Source organism: Betta splendens, chromosome 14 (assembly GCF_900634795.4).
Source record: "Betta splendens chromosome 14, fBetSpl5.4, whole genome shotgun sequence".
In the NCBI taxonomy this organism is placed as follows: domain Eukaryota; kingdom Metazoa; phylum Chordata; class Actinopteri; order Anabantiformes; family Osphronemidae; genus Betta; species Betta splendens.
The window spans coordinates 11,442,835-11,462,218 of record NC_040894.2 but is presented as its reverse complement, the minus strand read 5'-3'; the positions used below and the strand labels follow the sequence as shown (position 1 = coordinate 11,462,218).

The 19,384-nt window shown below is 47.8% G+C and overlaps 1 protein-coding gene across 2 annotated transcripts in view; it reads right to left on the bottom strand.

The window, feature by feature from the left end:
• gabra3 (gamma-aminobutyric acid type A receptor subunit alpha3) overlaps positions 1 to 19,137 on the bottom strand; it is a 53,640-nt gene extending 34,503 nt beyond the window's left edge. The window contains exons 1-2 of one of the 2 annotated variants that reach the window (XM_029173318.3): positions 18,714 to 19,137; positions 1,770 to 1,876 (exon numbers count right to left, since the gene is read on the bottom strand). In XM_029173318.3, coding sequence (XP_029029151.1) covers positions 1,770 to 1,855 — 86 coding nt within the window. In that variant the 5' untranslated portion in view covers positions 1,856 to 1,876; positions 18,714 to 19,137. The remainder of the gene's footprint in view (positions 1 to 1,769; positions 1,877 to 18,713) is intronic. The other variant, XM_029173317.3, reaches the window with a different exon arrangement.
• Between the last annotated feature and the right edge of the window lie 247 nt (positions 19,138 to 19,384).

Here is a 19,384-nt window from a genome sequence, read left to right as displayed (position 1 = left end):
ACATCATGTCTAGAGTAATTGCAGAACGATTAACATCTGTGAAAATCCTTGTCACGTGCTCCATTAGGTCCACGCGTAATGACTTGCAGTGCCCGGGCCCTGCTGGAGATTAGGTGATAACAATTTTCTGTTCGGAATATGTCAAGACTTGGTACATTCCCATTATTAACCTTCAGCTCTCATCACATCTCATAATTTTACCCCGTTCATTAGGAACATCTTGAATGCTAATGCCAATAATTATGTCTTCAATCTTTAGTCCCAAGCTAAACATTTAAGTAATTCTTCATCATCTATCATTTATGAGGAGAATCTGAAGTTTTGATGGTTTTTCGCCTTGTGTGAATTTAAGCTTTCACGCAAATCGATCTACACTGTAGATGAGACGTGCTACAGGCAGACAGCGGAGCCGGGAGGTAATTATCAAACATCTACATGAGCCTGCAGCATCATGAAATATTCCTCCTGACACACAGAGCTGGCTTTTTCCAGCAACATCCCTTCTTCAAAAACGATTTTATGACTTAATGTTTTTAGTTTACTAAAAAAAAAAAAAAAATTTAAAGGACTAATCTCTGACTCGGCTAATTTCCATTTCTGTGCTATTTCTCGTACGCAGCAGTTCATGTAGCTGTGTTTGGCCCCCCGCGTGCTGAGGCGGTGCCGCTGTGCTCAGTGCTCATCCGATGCTTTGCTGCCGTACATAAACACACACGGCCCTCGGCGGTGCTCCCTGTGCTGCTGTGAGGTCGCCCGATGATGCTGGGTGATGAGTCAGCGTTTCACTTCACACCACAGTTCGGACAGCTTGGAGGTCGAGCCTCGCTCAAGTCACCAAAGTGGGAAAAGCAAATATTTACGAGCAAAAGGTTCTTCCACAAACATTTTAACAGAGTGGCTAATCATAAAATCCCCCTTTTAACGGAGCGAGGGCTCATCCAAACCACGAAAGCAAATCTATAAATTATGCACGGGTGGCAAAATTTGATGCACAGGTGTAATAAGGCCTAGATTCATTCAGTACTGACAAAGATCTCTTCCCAGTTTGAGCCAGGAACTTCTCCCTGGTGAACCTGGCCAGACATTACCATTTAATGTATGTAATTACTGTACAAGTGCAGTGAGCTTTTAATAGGCAGGGAGAGCCAGGTGGCACCATGACAAAGCAAACTGGGCTAATCCCTGTCACCCTCTTCTCATTTCCATCCCGGCCATGCTTTCTTTCCCGTTCGTTGAGCCTTTCCCAGCGTGCAAAATCTTAAAGTGATTTACACTCCTCCGTGTCTCTCTCCACGGCATCCAACCTTATCGACGACGCTAACATGGCAACCTGAGCAATATGCCGGCGTGACAGTGGAAGGACTGTGATTATATGACTCCGAGACATGCGGCGGCTTCTTATTTTGCTGACTCCGACGCGCCGAATGAAAAATGTGCCCAAGATGCAGGAATTAAAATGCTGCGAATGGAAAAAGGAAATCATAGCTGTCATGTGCTGCACAATGCAAATGAATTCAGCCGTCAGTGGAATTCAGACGGATGCAGGAGGAGAGCAGCAGCGGCCACGTGTACATGGAAGAATACGCTTACTTTGTGTTTGTTCTTTTTGGGTGTGATTTCAGAAAAGTCGCAACTGAGGACTTTTTAACTGCTTCACCATTTAATGCTGAAAGTTCGAGGTAGACATCTGGTCTGTTCATTTAGGCATTACACTAAACATACAAAGACCCAGCACCACCACAGCTGAGGGAATGGGGATCAAACTGTACCTGGCTTGAGGAAGGAAGTTAAGAAGCAGGAAGAAGATCCACAAGCCCAAGTCCAGTGGTTTGGACCTCCAAAGTGGAGCAGCCATGTCCGCTTGAACAGAAGACCCCTGTGAAAGAGTGAGGAGACGACCCCACGTTAGATGACAGCATGAACTCAGGACATTGAATTATTGTAAAAACAAATCATCCTGCTCTGCCTATTACAGCGCCACTGTCATGTTTCATATATTTGATTGAAATCGTGCTTGGTCTTAAACTGATGAACTGACATTTTCTAACAACATTTAGCTGTGGAATATAGTAATAAATTGTCACTTGTTTTAACTACATATCATAAATCTGAAGTGGCCCTCATGTCTAAAATCTGTGAAAAAACCCATTTGTAAAACTGATAGTGTGACTGCATCTTATTTGACACTATCCATTTATTGTTTATCAGTTTTCCCCTGAGAGATCTGTTCAATCAGGACAGAGCAGTAATAAATATATGTCGTATTAACCCGCCCCCCACTCAAATATGATTGATTAAAAAAATCTGCAGGTCTAAAAATCTACAGTATGTAGAATTAGGTTTCAAGCGATAAGGTTTCAGCTTTGAGCTGTGATATTTAATAGATCAAATAGCAAGGGCTCATGGGAAATGTAGTTCTTAGGAGGCTGCTATACAACTAAATATTAAACAGTGGTAACAGATCACTGTTATCTTGTAACACGCTAAGTACGTGACGCACCCAGAGGGATTTTTAAGGCTTTCATGAGGTCGTTGATCGATTTTTAAACCTTTTTTAGGAATCACGACTGCGCCCCGACTTCAAAGAAATCACGTTGTTCCAGCCACGGGGCGTGAGCGGGTGCCGTGAGTGATATTAAGCTGCATTTACCTCATGCAGAGAAAAGCAATCTGGCCTCTCCATGTTAAACTCTCCTCATCACAATCAGTCAGATAAATACAAGAAGCGATATGTCACAGTCTGTACGGTCTACGCGACATCTCACCCCATTAACAACAGGGTCTCCACAGGCTGCCCAGCAGTATGGAATAGTTCATGTTACAGTATTAGATGTATGATCATCAAAAGCACAAATGAAGTCGTTAAAGAACTGTGAACCTTAGTTTTACCAGAGTTACCAAGTACATATTAAATATTTAAGGAGAAGAGAGTCTAAAATAAAATAAAGCACATTTCCTTCACATATTCTTTGTGTTTGTTTATGTCTGTGCTCACACCCACAGGATTCTGGGTAGTCATTAAAGATAATGGCGTTTGCACAGTCCTCAAGATTTTAGGCAACACACTGAAAAACAATTAGACGGCGCTGCTAGATTAATACCTGTTAGAGCCGCGGCATAAACACATCATACAGCGCCGCGCCGCTCCTCCTTATAGCCGCGCGCTCTGGACGTCGCATAGCAACTGCATTTCTGGAACTGTAATTATTGGCAATTACCGCGAGGAGGCTGCAGAAAGATTAAATGACCCCTCATTAAAAATACATGTGCTCAGAAATCAGCGTGGCGGCTCGAAACCATCGGGAAGACGAGGGAGGGGACGTAAATAAGCGCGGCGCGGCCGCCGCCGTGCGCACGTGCAGCAGCTGCGTTGAGCTCAAAAGGCTTCTATTGTTGCTTTGCCTCCTTTTATTATCGCCGCGCGGAGGGGAGATCAAACCGCTCCCTCGGGGGAATCGGTGTTCCGTGTTACAGTAGAGCATTGATCACTACAGCGGGAGTAAACAAATGAGTGCGTGTGGAGATACACTTCGGGCCAGAAGCTGCACTATTAACGCTCAGCCTGTGATTATTTCTCCGAGGTTGAAGCCATTTGAAAGCTAAACTCAGCCGAGAGCCACGTTACGTCAGGCTCCAGAAGTGGAGGAGAGGCTCGGAGATATTACCAGCCAATTATTTAAAAACTCCTTACATCTGATCAACTGAGGCCGCGGCCCGATTAACTCTACCTGTGGCCTTCAGCGCAGGCCTCCCGCCTTCGCCGCCTGTCGGATGAAACAGCTGTTGACTGCTAAAACGGCAACAAACCCAAGGTTTGCCGACTCGCGGCGCAGATTAAACAGCTGCCGGCAGCAGCCTGCTCTGCAGAACCGCTGCAGCAAGCAGAGGTTGGATCAGGACGGAGACAATGCGCTCAGAGAGTCCAGAACGGTCAAACTCCACCGACAATGAAGTGATGTCAGGGAAGTAAAGCCTCCTCCTGATCCGAACGCACAGATGAGCAGCACCGGGCAGTGTTCAGCTTCAGCCCATTACTTAAAGACTGATCAAGGTTATAGAATATGTCATTTAGCGAGGATTTATTCAAGTACTTAAGCATTTTAAATATTATATGAAACATGTTCACACAGTCATTGAATCGCACTTAGAGGCATCTGGACAGGGATCAATCTACTGTTATTCTGGCCATAAATCCAACCTTGGAGATGTTTACTGACATCTTTGTCAGAACCTGAGTCCCGGCTGCCATAAATAAAGCGTCCATCCATCCATGCAATCGGTGAGAACCCACAGGTTGGATGCCTTCACGGCCCTTAATGCAGATTTGATTAATCGCTCCCTTTTCTTCATTTCAGACCTCATCTCCCTCTGAACCGACGTCACGCCTCCGGTCGGGCTGCGCCGAGTCAAATTAAACCCATCTTCCGTCGCTTGATAAATGCTGCTGAACACAAAACAGCAAATTGCAGTTGCACCTCTTCTCTCTTTCCATTAGTCATCTAGGTTTCAAACCCCCATTTCTGTTCTGTCCTCTGGAAGTTTTTGTTCAAATCAATTGCGGGTCATTATTTATTACAGGTTTTATTTGCCCTCAGGGGTCGGGGCCATCATTTCCTTGGCCTGTAATGTGTGTCTGGACTTGGCCACTCGCTTCCCCTCTCATGAGAATAACTGCATGAACATACAGTGGTTACGGTAATCACACAGTGTGTAGCGCTAGGAAATGAGAACAATATGCTCCATAAACAAAACTCAATTTCCAAAGACTAATGAAACAAAGACTTAATTATTTTGAGTCAGTCTGTAAACTCCATCATGTGCCTCATTTCCTATAACCTCGGTTCTGTTCCGTTGATTCCGTTTATGTTGCCTCAGCGCAGTCGCCAATTAGCGCCCCAGTGAAAAATCATCCAGAAGGCGCAGCAGACAGCACCCGCGCGTGTTGACAAATCCTTTCTGCTGGAGAAAGACGGGCCCACATTAAAAGACTGGCTGCCGGCCACTGTCTACAGCGCTGCACCCGCTTTACCAGTACCTGTCATGCAAATGAGGGTCTTAGCAGTCCCCGGGGCCGCGATTGTACTTGAAACTGAGAATACGAAGGGAGGCTGAAAAAACATCCACGGTGCTTTTTGTTGCCAAATTAAAAATAGCTCGCCGAAGGTGACGGCGGACCGGAGGCGCTCACCATTCCCTGCTCTTCTAACATTGGTTTTGAGTTCTGCTGTCAGTGTATTCTTTTCTGGAGAATAAAAAAAAAACATCATATGCAGTGAGTAATGCAATCACATTTGACAGAATTAAAAGGCTGTAAATGGCTTTGATGCAAATGAGCTGAATAATCTGACTGGACGACGGATTGAGTGAACGGCTGGTGCTGCAGAACAACAGGCGGCGGAGTCGAACTCCGAGAATGTCAAGTACTAGTTAGTCGCGTCTTTGTTTCTTCATCTGCTGCTTTCTGACCTGATATAAAGACATAGACTAGCTCCTAAAATCGCAGACCTCATTTGCCAGCGAACGCCGTCCACTGCGGTAGTTGTTTCCTTCAGGACGCAGCTCAACTGCAACGTGATCCAAGTGGCTGGTAACTAAAAATAGCCCTGAATCCTGTCACATTTGGGTTGATGTGACCGTCACGCGCTGAACCAGTCGTCTTCACGGGCTATTATTCAACCACGCCACGCCTGGAAGTATTGATGAGAGTCAATAGATGAGAGATGAGAGAGAGCTTTAATTCAGAAAACACTGACTTGTGTACTGAAAAGTAAGCGGTTCAAGGTTTTATTTTTTTTAAGTAATAACAAAAACTCTGGGTTAAACTGGGTTATTCTAGTGCTGTTTGTTGTTGTTTCAGCTAATGCAAAATAGGATGAGCTCATTTTTCAGATGATTAACAAGTGCTTTGTTTGTGCTTAAGTATTTTCGTATTTCACACGTGTGAAATCCCTCTTCATGTCAGATAAGCATGGATAGAATCATGGGATCAACTGGTACAAATACAGGCCACCTGTCAAAGTGAATAATGATCTAATGACATGATCATTTGGAATCAGTTAAAGGTGATGGATGGTCGGTGGAGGTTCATCCGACAGATGCCCGACGCCTGAACACAGGTGCAACTGAGTGAGGAGGCGTTGGCGCTTTGGGACTGTGGGCATGTGAGTTATTATGATCATTAGGCTGCATAACGAAGAAACGCACCGGGGCCCGTCAGGATTATGCTCTCCACTCAGGATTTGTCAGGAGTTTGGGTTTCGTTCCTCCAATCGCAATCCTTTATGACGCGAGGTGCTTCTGTAGCTGCTTTTAAAGGTGGAAGAGAAATAGGTTTTGTGCCGTCATCTCCATCTTGCTGTGCCAAGGCTCGGCTGACAAATGCTCACTGTAAACACACGGTGCACGGGCGCTGAAAGGAAACTATAGAGCCGGAAAATAAAGCTGGGATGGTCCAGTTTATTGAAAGATAAGCATATTTCAGGAGTGAATAGATAAATGTTTTTAATATTTGGAGCTAAACTTGGCGGAGGAGGTAGTAATTCTCTGACTAGCTTGAGTTTACAGAGGCGCTAAACAGCATGACACCCCTAAAATGCACTGCTGTCGTTTATTAGCATAAAGAAATTAATAAAAAAACATGGCAGATGGAGTTATTTTTACACCGACAGATTTAGACCTTTCATGCTGCATGCGTAAATTTACATGACAGTAGAGAGGGAATAGCAGAAATCTGGTTTTCTCGAAACGAGGCCAAAGTAGTTGAAAGCGAAACACTGTCGCAAGCTCTTAAACAAGCGCGTTTTGATGTTCAAACGCAGATCGACCCATTTTCTCAAAGTGAACGTAAACCGCGGCCGACGGGCGGGTGCGACGGCGACGGCGACGCACAATCGGTCGTCGAGGCCGCGAAAAGCAGACCGGAGACACGACGGGAAACAATACGGGAAGTGCAGATTCCTGTAAGCACTCAGGTGCAGAGATTCAGCCTGTTTTCCCTCCTTCTTCCCCACCAGATGAACCTAACGGCCCCCTCTGTGTCTGAATAAAGCTGATTTGGCGCACGCCCGGGTTCAATATTCCTATAAGCCGTCAACAGCGCTCACCTGTCAGGCTGCAAATGGGAGAGATCCATAATGCTTACTGGTCTGTGCACACGGAGCCCAGCTGAGCGATTCTCCACAGATACGGCCCGAAGTACAATATTTGAAATGCATTCGCTAAATCTGCAGAGTATACAATACAGACCCAGGCCGGGGCAATATTCACGGGGTATTTAACATTAATAACCGACAGGTCGCAATCAGTTATTCTTAGAATAAACAACAAAAAGAGTGTGACTGAGAAAATACCTCTGATAAATGTTCCCAGTGATATCACCCGTGATTATAAATGTGCTGTAACAGGCCAATTGTCCCTGCAATAACATTCATTATGCTGCTGGAAGGAAGAGATTTAATCAGATAAATAGAATAATCATGTAAATCAGTGTGACTTTTACAATTAGAGCCACGGAGCACTAAACTGCTCCACATCTGCACACACGACCCCCCCCCCCGTGATTAAAAAGCTGGAAAGCAGCTGTTTAGCCGGGGACAGGGCCACTTCCTAATGGGTGAAACCTGCCAGAGTTCATCAGGGCTTCGCGGTGAAGAGCAATAGCGCCTGTGACACGCGCCACCTGTGCACAGCGTTTCACCTCAGGCCTCGTTACTCGGCTCACGGCTCAACGCCTCAACGGGGCCGGCCGTCCTGGCGTGTCACCGCCAACACGGACAGCGTTTCAGCAAACGGCAAAAAACGTCATCAGCTGGGCTCGACGGCAGAAATACAAAAAGCGAGCGGATCGGAAGAAAGAATAGTTGAAGAAAATATAAATTCATGTGCCTGATGTCCCAGGGGATCAAATGCGACCGTGCTGCTCACAAAGGATCCTGTGCAAAATTCCTTTCTCACGCACTGAAGTGTTTGAGTCGTGGATTTTCTTTTGTGCCATTTTAACTTAGCGCCCCGTTTGCTGCGGGTGATGAACTCCTAATAATGAACTCCAGATACTGTATGTTCATCATTATCTCAGCATCTCAAAAAAAAAAAAAAAAATCTCATCTCAGAAGATCGGCACAAATAAACTCCAAGCGGCGAAATCGGCGTCAAACAGAACATTTGTACGCGGCTTAACCAGACGAGATTCCGTCAAAGCCGGCAGCATTACGCGGCCAGCGGAGCGCGGCCCCACACGGAGGCTAAATTAATATCTCCGTTCAGCCTGTGACGGTGGCGTCTGCGTTGCCTCAGTGGATTATGAGCAGAACTGGAACAAAGTCCTCTCCCGTTAGGAGGAGGGAACCGCACCGGAGACCCGCAAGGAACCGGAGGAGTTACAGTGGGGTCTGATTGGGACGATGGGCCTTTAAAGCCAGACCTGTATCGACCGCACACAACGTACGACATACAGAATACATGAATTTAAATCACGCAACGGGCGCCTGGCATAAACTGCTCATCTCTCCGCTGAGAACGGTGTTTAAATTAGCTCCATGGTGATTCAGAAGAGAAAGCTAAGCCTCCTATATTTCAAGTCGGCGCTAAGAACCGGGCTGTTGAAAGCTTTATATGACAGTGATTGAGTTATCCGCGAGCAGCGGCATAATGACTGGAGAACAGGCGGCCGTTCTAAAGTGCTGCTTCTCTCTGGCTGACTGCGTTGACGCACATGTTTAGCCCATTACTCCGCAGCGACGCTGACACCGCCCCGCTCGTGCGCGATCGGCGCCGCAACCTGCGGTACCGCTATGTGGATGTCGGCGGAATACGAATGCGGCGCATGCGGCAGCGGCGGGCGTTCGATAAGGCGCCAGTGGAGGAGACGGGGGATGAAGACGGAGGAATCCAGATCAGACCCCAGATCAGGCGTCTGTTGAAAACACACACTGGCTTCAATCCAGAAGATAAACTATGAAAAGGGATCATTGGTAGAGCAGCATTACATCCCTGTTCACCTCTATATTTTATGCTAGGATCCAATAAAGTATTATTGCTAACAAGATGAGCCCAGAAGCAACAGGCGCTCGGCTGTTTAAACATTCACACTGTCTGGTTTCGTTAATGAGCCAAGCTTTGTGCCACATCGGGGTTTTCAGGTTCTGCTCAAATCGCAGCCTTGTTCTAACAAATCGCTCATTCACCGTCAGTCGTCAGACGTCGCGGCTAGGTGGTGAGATGCTGAAAGGCATCCAGGCCCCGGCTGGTCCCTGTCCAAGAGGAAAGCAGTAAATACTGTAATGAAATCATTAGGTCGTTACCAATAAAACCTGCTCGATGTCTGGCACCAGCGGCACAGCGATGAGAACTCATCGCCGCTAGGATTTAATGGGGGCTCCGTTAACCCCGTCCACCCCCCACTTCAAGCGCAGCTTTCTGGGTCACACGAGCGGTCCGAGGAGGCAGCAGACATGCATATTTCAGAGCACGGGCCCCTTAGATTGGCAGGTAGCAATACTTAGTCATCAGAGGGGACGGGTGGGAAACAAGAAGGGGGCACAGGGCAAACATTTGTCTAACTCAATCTGGTCCTCTGAGTTTTGTGGATTCGCTCATATTAAAGACACTCCAGTGAAAGAACAAGAGACGGGCTTTTTCTTCTCCTCTGGGACTTCCGTGCGGCTGCCGTCAATCAAATGTTCAAGTCTGACTGAAACAAAGACGGTCGGTGCAGGAGCGCTTCATTTATCCCCCGTCCCTTCTTCTCTTACACAGGGTTCATCCCTTCTAGCAGCGTTGTCGTTGGGACGGATTGCTGGTTGCTCCACTAGGGTCAACTGACATTGCTTTCTCCTCACCCTGTGACTTCTTCAAATTTCCCAGCATCATCATCTTCACCGCGACTGCAGCGTCCGATCCTGACGGGGGCCCAAAGTTAGAGTGAAGCTCCGGCGCAGGAGAGATTAATCATTTAGCTGAGTCAGCAAAGTTGGACCTCCTTCCTTCAGGTCATGGGTCAATCAAATATTGATGTATAGCTCAGGATAAATGCTGACATAGTTCGGCCTGCGCTGTACATTAAGAAATCAATTCGGAACATGCATATGGGAGCGACACAACACATCCCGTTTGTTTGAGCCGAGTGGATCTTGATGTGCTGCCGCCTGAATCCACCCACCTTCAGAGAGAGTCTCTCAGGTGGCCTGATCACTGCCTATCGATCACACTAACAGGCAAAGCATTGATGGGCGGCCGGCTGGAATGTGGCTGGGAATCATAAGTAACATGAATGACAGCTATATAGCCTGAGTGTAATGGGAAGGAGAGGTCTCAGCGAGGTGACAGGCATGCCAACAGGCACCGGAGCCCAACAGGCTTCACCTCCAGGCTCCACGAAGCCCCGAGGGCTCGTCTTTTTGTCTTCGCCACTTACTGTGGCCATAAAGTATAAGTATATATAAATATATTCTTGTTTTCTTCTCTGAACTGCTGCAGGATTTACTGCAGACCCAAGGCTGCCCAAGTCACACCCATTAGATAGAAGCTCCAGCCATATGATGAATGCAGCCCTTGGAGCTAAATTTCATCTGACACCACTCAGATGCCACAGCCAGACTGATTTCAACAGTTTAATAAGTTCAATTTTTTAATTTTTACAGAATTGCTTTCAAATCTCAGAGTGGTGGATGCTTTACTGCTGCACAGACACTTAGGATTCTAAATGTCCATTTCGAAGGAAGACTTTCATTTGTTTGCATTATTAATAGTCATCTATATTGCAACGTATTTAACCTTCTTCCGTATTCCAGCAGATATGGAGGCCTGTGTGCCACGGGCAGGAGTTGACCAATCATGTTCCACTATGACACAGAGGCATGTTAAGTGATGGTGCTCTGCTCTGAAAGTCCCTCAATATTTAATTTTATCTAAAAAGCTGATACGGTGCATGAATAAAGTCCTTACACAGCAAATGTGAATCGCACAAATCCAGAGACATGGCAGCTTCTTATTACAGGCCACAGATCAATAGGTGACGTCCTCGAGTTGCACCCATTGATGCTGTTGCACAGCACAACAATACATGTACTGTACATAGACTAATTCACACATTGTCCACTATTGCTCACTGTCTACAGGGTGTGTGTGTGTGTGCTGATAATCAGCTCTCTCTCACTCCGGTGGAATGAGGCGACTGTGGCTGTGATCAGTCCTGGGTTCTGCTCCGCGTCTCCGAGGAGGAGCTGTTTACCGGGCTTTTTGTCTGGGCCTGTAGGATCCCACTTAGTGTGAATGATGGCAGCTGTGAAGGCGCCTCTGGCGGGCGCGACTGCACCTATGGCTGCCCGCTCTCACGTAGCGCACGGCGCCGAGCGTAGCGCACAACAAGAATGTGAGCTCCCAGCGTGAACGAGTGTCTGTGACGGGCATCACGCAGCAAGTCGTGGAAGTGGAAGCGCTAAACACCACAAGTGTGACTGGATGCAGCTGGCGGCGAGCGAAACCCAGTTAAGTGCCGCTCGTGGACCTCTGTTCCAAGCACAGATTGATTATGGGGCTGATAAGCTCCATTACTCCAGCCGTGCGGACGCTCGCTTCACAGCTCCTTCTCCTGCTACGAAGCTCGACCGGGGCCTCGCACGCACATACATGACGGCGTGATTGATGCCGAACGTGACACGCAACGCGCCGCCGAACGAGAACAGAGCCTGTTATTACGACGGGCATTCAGCGTGTGACTATGACATCTGCAAACATCTGCAGAGGAGATAATTCCCACTGATTAAAGCTGCTTCACTCGTCCTCACACCAGCGGCAGCGCCATCTCACAGTGTGGCACCCGTCTGCAGCATCTTCAACCCCAACAATAGATTTGTAGCACGAGTGACAAACGCGTTTAAAAAGGCTGCTTTTTTGGGAACTTGCTCATCGACTTGGAATTGAACGAGCAGCTCCGCTGCCTCACGAGAGCGGCTTGAAGCCACATTATGCCGAGTGACAGACGCGAAGCACTTACAAGCAGAAAGAGTTCTCACTGTGTTATTTTATGATCGATCATCATGAATAATGACCCAAGTTAATCTTTACAGTCACTTTCTTCTAACATTCTTTATATTAGAAAATATAGTCTTAATTAAAAGTAACTGATTAAATGACCTTTAAGAAATCTAGTTATTACTGTGGGTTTATGTTGTGCCTCTTGTCTTGATTTATGCTCAAATCACCTCTAAGTGCAGTTTTACTCTAAAATTCAAGGTAACTTTCATTTGTTTTGGCTGCACTGATACAGCAGATAATAAAACCGTTCGATCACAGGCTGGTCTTAAAATACACAGCGGCCTCTGTTTATAGCGAATACGAAATCCTTGTAAATGAAGCGTGTGAACGGAGAAATGAATGTTAAGCAGCACGTGGTGACGTCACCAGTGTCTCAAGAAGCTGCAGGAAAGAAGGAAGACCCATCAAACACACAGGACCCATCACCAGTCAACCAGCAGGCTCAATGACGGGACCAGTTAAGACGTTATTTATGGGTTTATCATTTGACTAATGAATTGATTATTGGTTAATATCACCATTGACACTTGGATATTAATGACTGTGTCCTCTGTGTACCATTTATTGTATTGCTTTTTTGTAAGATCAATCCTCAACAATAGTAATAATTCACCCAGGCTTCAGGCTTCGGCTGTTTTTTGTTTTTTTTTCATTTCGTATTCTCATCTATAATTGAAAACTGGTGAACTTACTTCTTGAAAACCTCGGCCGTTACTCGACACACAAAACTGAACACAGAGCACTGGGTCGCCTTAGTTCACTCTAAGTGCATTTTGCACCTTTGTGACGACCACATGATGCAGGAACAAGTTGTAATAAGACAGAGAGGATTTGAATTAGCCCTGGACTTATATGAGGCCAAACTACTTATAGCGAACGTGTCTAAAACTTGGCATCTTGACACAAAAAGGACCGTAAACAACTAGTTGAGTCATAAAACTTGCAGCATTTAATGCCAACGTGCCATAAAACAGCCGCACAGATGTGGGCAGCAGCTGGAAAGTGACCCTGGGAGGAACGGCTGAAGGCTGCCCCACATCACCGAGCACCGCGGAGTCGTGTACGACAACCAGATGATGTGCCGTCATTGAATTACGGCCCCGCCCTCCTCCCAGGTTTTACAGGGGGACAGAGCCGGCCCGTCCTCACAGAGGACTCTGTTCACATTCTTGGCATGAAGTCAAACTCGCTCAAGGTGGATGTCGCCAGTCCGACAGGGCTGTCCCCCTTCGGCTGCTCATGATATTCATGGATATGCGTCAAACCAAGGTCTGACTGTCCGGCTCGGTGACACCGGGGTGACATCCCAGCTGATTGCGAAAAAGTGCCCGGCTTCCTGCTTTATGGGGGGGCTCTTTGCAAGCTGCGAACAGCAGTCACAGACTGGGTTCGAAGGCAGACTCCACTGCAGGAGGATGAACCCACACTGCCGATGCTGACAGAAATAACTCGTTAGCGGAACACATTTCAGTTCATTTGAGCTCATGAGCAAGTCTTTGTAGTGCATGGCTCCAGTTTCAGGATTACCTAAGGATTAAATCAGTATTCATAGGTATTTCCCTCCGCTGCTGCGAAGGCTTTTGTGGTGCGTTGGGAAAACTGCAGCTCATGGCTGCAGGATGCTGTATGACTCAATAAAGGCTCTACTGCCGGCAGGTACCAATCAGCTGAAATGAGACAATAATGATATTTTGAGCCCTATTGAGCCCGTGATGTCCTTCTATTGTCTATTAAACACAGTAAAACACTAGTGTTTCCTCATAAAACTGCTGGTTGGGTCTGAATATTTGGGAAATCTACGTTAGCCCCATTATTGTCTCTCCGTTAGTTCTGAATATTTTATAGTTGAGATCAAAACATGATTTATAAATGATAACTTTATAGCATCTTAAGTGCTCAGAACGTCCGCCGTGTACGTCAATACCTGCGACGTGTCTGAAATCGCTGCAGTGAAGCTTTTAAGGTGGACGGAAAGGATCACGATCGTCTTGACTTTAGCCCCGACTCATTTCTCGCTGTTACGGCATCGATTTCTCACAGCTGCTAATGTTTTCTGGTCTTTGGACGACTCTCAGCCGTAGCTTGTTTCTGGACTTGCGATTCTTTTCGACTAGAGAGAAATCCATGCGCCGGAGCCTCCGGAGAGGGGAGGCGAAACATTAAAGGGGCTGATGCTATTGCTGTTGGGCTCACGAGCGAGCGTCCAACATCGAAGCATTGCAAATAGAGGCTCATTATCATGTTTGATGCGTATTCTTCTTGCATCTCTGCTGCCTTCTTGTCTGATCTTGGCTGAAGTTTGCATTTTTTATCCTCACGCCTCCCTCCTTATAACCTCGACCAACAGATTTTACGTGACGAACGCCGGTAATCTTAGGTTTATTGTTCTTGGAAGGAAGAATCCGCGCTGTGATGCAAACTGTAACATCCACTTGTGCGCCCGAAAAGATAGATTTCAACAGCTATCATCACACCTACAGCTCTATTGGAAGAAAAGTAATGCAATGGTGATGTAAAATAATCTCTCTGGAAGAAATTGGTCCACGCTGTTGTCTGGGCGACACTGAAGCAATAAGGAGTAGGCTGAGGCGTAAGGGAGGCCAGTGAAAACCCTGGCCTCAATGGTGATTTGACTAATAAAGGCAGCTGATGCAAATAGTCTTACTGGATGAAGACTTTCAAACGCGACTCCAGCTGTGAACCTCCAGCGGAGCATGAAATATCTGTTGGTCGTCCGCTGAAGCTACAACAAACAGATTTTAATGGTCATTTCCTTGATTAATAGCTTGGACACAGAATGGCTGCCATGATTTCCCTAAAGCTCAAGGTAACATCGTCAAATTGCCGAACTTGTTTCATTACAAAATGGAAAGAATGGGCTGAATCTCCACATATAAAAACCTGAAATCAGAGTCAGATTGGCTTTCAGAGTCAGTGTCACAGAAAACATCTGGGCTCATCTGTGCACATGGACTGGGTTTTGTTGATCATCGGTTCACTATCACAGATTTGGCTCTTACTTGCTCAGGCTGAGTGGTTTTTCACTGTGGTGGGAGCAGACGTGCTCTCAGGAGCGACTCTGCTGGCTAGTCATTTATACGTTATGAATCTTTTTTTCCCCCAAGAAAAATAAATTCTGCCTCTTGAACTATTTCCTGCCGGAGCCGTAAAATGAATCATTATTCATGTTGTGACAGTCCATTACAAAAACCGTCTCTCTACTGCCAACGTCTCAGAAACTATTGGTTTGTAGCCGCCGCCGCGTCGTCAGGTCAGCGTCTACGTACGCGGGTTACGCAACCATGCGAAGCTTTAATTGTCTCTTTCCGAGCCTGCGGCCTCCAAAAGCACAAGATCTGCGTTGCCCCTCCTTCTGCGGGCTTGACTGCAATTCATTCCACGCACCTCCACTCGCACAATTTGCACCTTCTGTCTTTGACAATAACCTTCAAGCGATGTTTCTCAAGCCGGGAACAAAATCTGCCGACTAAACAATAACTCTCACTCGTCTGCCGCCTTCACTCCAAGATCCATTTGTTAAATGCTTCAATGCCTTTGAAAGAGTCACTTGATGAAATGAACACCTGACTGAAACGTTACAAAAAGGCTCTTCACTTTTAGATGCTGCATTCATCTGCCTTGGTTTCAGCTCATGAATGGGTTGAAGACAATAACAGATGTTCTAAGGGCCTGCAGATATTCTGCCTCTGCATCACAGCCGCTGCTGATAATAAAGCATTAAGCTGCTGGAAGATTCTGACATTTGAGAGATTCCGACTGTCAGCCTTAAAGGTCGCGGTAAACGCTGACAGACATATATGGTTTAGGACAGTGGATGAAAATAGAGCAGAGCAAAGCGGCACTGTATTTCCTTCGGTTCATTTGAATTGAAGGGTTTTTTTTATGCATTCCTTGTTTTTAGAGCAGCAGTTTCTTCCTTTAGTGTCTGCCACAAACAGAGGATGGGGAACAAAAGGTGAACATCTGTGGAGGCAGTGTATCTTAACAGCATCAGCTTTGAAGGGATGATCGTTCCTTTGGAGACAAGCTGCCACGAAATAAAAGCTCCTGTCCTGTATTTTTATGATTATCCTTCTCAGGCAAACACAGATTTTGACTCGTGTTTAACTTGCTGATCATCTGACGACAACGGTTTGAACTGGAGAGCTGCACAAGTGCAGCGCGAGCGCCACAGCGTCTCATCCGACAATAGTGGATGATTTGCTCCGCTCATAGTATGATCAAATGTGTTATGCAGTTCTTGCACGAGGGTTTTACTCCCTGTTTTTACATAACAAACAGCAGATGGACAGAAATGACAGTCACAGGAAGGATCACAAACCAGCAGCACGTGGACCGATCCAATTACTTCACTTGGTCCAACAAATGAAGTTTGGTTGCCCTGCTTTGTTCCTCTCATCACCATCACCATCATCATCATCATCATCATCATCATCATCATCATCATCCCTGCCCCCCCGTGGACCCGAGCCGTGAATTTCCCCTCAAAGCTCCTTTGTCACGGCTGACGTGATCGCGGCCGAGGCCTCGGTGTACTTGGAGGCCTCTCGTGATTACGTCCTGTCAGCCGTTATCATTATCATCATCAACCAGCGGCTTCGTGCCCCGGCGCCGTCCCCACTTCGGCGGCTCTCGCTACATATTGGTATCTCCACGGCGAGCTCCTCTCCGGGGCAGCGCGTGCTCTGTGCGCCGCGAAGACGACTGTAAAAATTAACATTCATTTATGAGCATCCTGCAAAAAAATGAAAAAAACAAAAAAAACCACAGACAGCGCTTTCCCTTCACACTGTGGGAGACCCCCCCCCCACCCCACCCCCTCCTTATTTCAGAATCACTCAAGATACTTTCTATTTTACTGCATCATGCCTCGGGTGCCTCAAGGAACAATGTAAAAATGCTAATCCCTGCAACAATCTGCTTCTGTCCTCGCAGCCGCATGCAGAATCCACAGAGCAGCGATTGCCAGCAGATCAAGTAATAATGCCACTTCACATGCAGCAGGTTTACTAAGTCGTCGGAGCGCAGCGCATCCGTCTGTAAGTCTCGCAAAAGATAACACACTGTCCCATCCCGCAACAAAATCTGCTCTCCTTGACACGTTCCCAGCTGGACAACGAATCGGGATCTCTCCGGGACGAGAGCTCCCTGCGCCTTATGTCTCAACAGACGAAGAAACTGGCTGAGAGAAGTCATTTACTTGCGGTCACACTCGTGAGAGCAGGGAGTCATCGCATTATGAGGCCCGGGAGACGGGAAGGTGACTGTGCACCGCATCCCATGCGGTGTAGTTAAAATGTGGCATGAATATGTGATGTTCAGAGGCGGGATTATCTGAATAAATAAATAAATAAATAAATAAATAAATAAATAAAAAATGTGGTGACTGCAGCCAAAGCGACTCATCCTCACGGGGAGTGATGTCATCTAACCTTGACTGACGATCTCCAGCATCCTGGTTGAAGAGCATGGGAATGGATTGAGGCTCGTTGCGGTGCATCTGGCCTGGACAGGTGCCGCTAATGGCAGCTGCATGATAATAATGGCTTCTGAGCCAATGGATGCTCAGTGAGGGGCTCCAGCTGATCACGGGTGCCATTTGTTGCCCGCATGTGTGACCCTGTTTCATTCTGGGCAGCGAATGGACAAACAGACATCAGTCCAGCTGTGATTCGGAGTGTGCGTCTGTTTGTGTGTTGTAGCTCCTTCTCTTCTCCAAGCAGCGAGATGTTTCTGGAAGGTTTCAATTATTCAGGCCAGTTGGGTTTGATTTTAGAGGAACAACTGGACATGGTGGTAATTGACGGCATACGTGGTCAGTGTTTGGGGGGGGGGGGGGGGGGTGGCAGCGGTGGGGAGGAGGCCTTGAACAAAGATGTGTGTCTTTTAATGAAGCTGACCGAGGTTCATGCGCAGCAGAACTAAATTATTCAGGGAAACGAAATAAACTGTGGCCACGCGCGCATGTTTTCCCGCCCCTGTCGTCACGAGCGAGGCAGTTTTGGCGTCACGTAAACTTATCAGTTCGCAATGATGTAACGCAGGCAGCGCAGCGCCAGTGTGCGATCTTGTGGATGGAGACGCAGGCGGCTGTCACACCGTCTGCTATGGGGGGGGGGTGATTCCAAGGTTAAGTTAGCCTCGGCTCAACAGTGTTGTCACTGGTTGCGTTAGCGTATTTTTCCTCTGAGGACAGAGTTGAAAGGTTCAGGTGCGACTCCTATGAGTGGGGCGCGCAGCCGCCGTTTAATTAGCCATTAAGGGGAAAGTGTTGTGTCGCATTGTGTGGCGTTCGTGATAACGCGCTCACGCTCACTGTCTGAACTGCACGCGCGCGCGCACACACACACAAACACATTTGTTGCTCGCAGAGCAACACTTCGCCCTGAACGCGCCGTGCCGTGGAGCGGCAGCATCCGCCGCATCCTCGCGCCACGAACGGAGACCTGTTAAACCGTCAACGGCGCCGCGGCGGCTCCGCGAGCGGCAGCTTGTCGCGCGTGAATGAAAGCGCTGTGACCGAGCGCGGTCCGCGGCCGTTTCCCGCCGCGGACGTCGCGGCGACATGTGGGGGAAACCCGACTAGTGGCGTTACACGAACACGCGTCAACACACGCGCAAATCAGCAGCAGTCAAAGACGAAAACATCACACGCTCACCCGCTGCAGGAAGGCTTGCGTTTCCGCCGCTTCTCCTCGCTCCCGACGAGCTTTCCTCGGAGTTAATGAGCTTCTGACGCTGGGTCCGAACGCTTTCTCCCTCCGCTCTTATTGCCCGCTGGGTTTGGATTTTTTTTTCTCCAGCGGTGAAATAACAGGGAAAACGGCGTCCTCTCGCAAAAAAAAAAGCTCTGCCCTCTTCAAACTAACCTTCCCGCCCCCTCCTTCCACCCATCTCACAGTGGCGCTGGCCAGGAGGGGCGAACCCTGAACCCGAGGGCAAGCTTAGAGGCGGCGATCTGTCACGCGGATCAGCGTCCACATGGACACGCAATGGAGGTTTGCGCGGAGGAGGAGGAGGACGAGGAGGAGGGGGGGTCTCTGTTAAGCGACCAGTTTGTCAGTGATGCTGTGAAGGCTTCCTCTCTCTCTCTCTCTCTCTCTCTCTCTCTCTCTCTCTCTCTCTCTCTCTCTCGTTCGCTCTCGCGCTCTCTCTCCCCGTGCGTTATTGCACAACGACCTCCCAGGCGACGAACGGCAGTGAGTGGGCCCCACTCATTCGGAGCCCTGACACAGGTGCCCACGGTCCCAACCGGGGCCGACACGGACGCAGAGCCGGTGATCCGCCCCTGACAGTGATCCAGCGATGTGCCGCGAGTCACCGCAGCAGC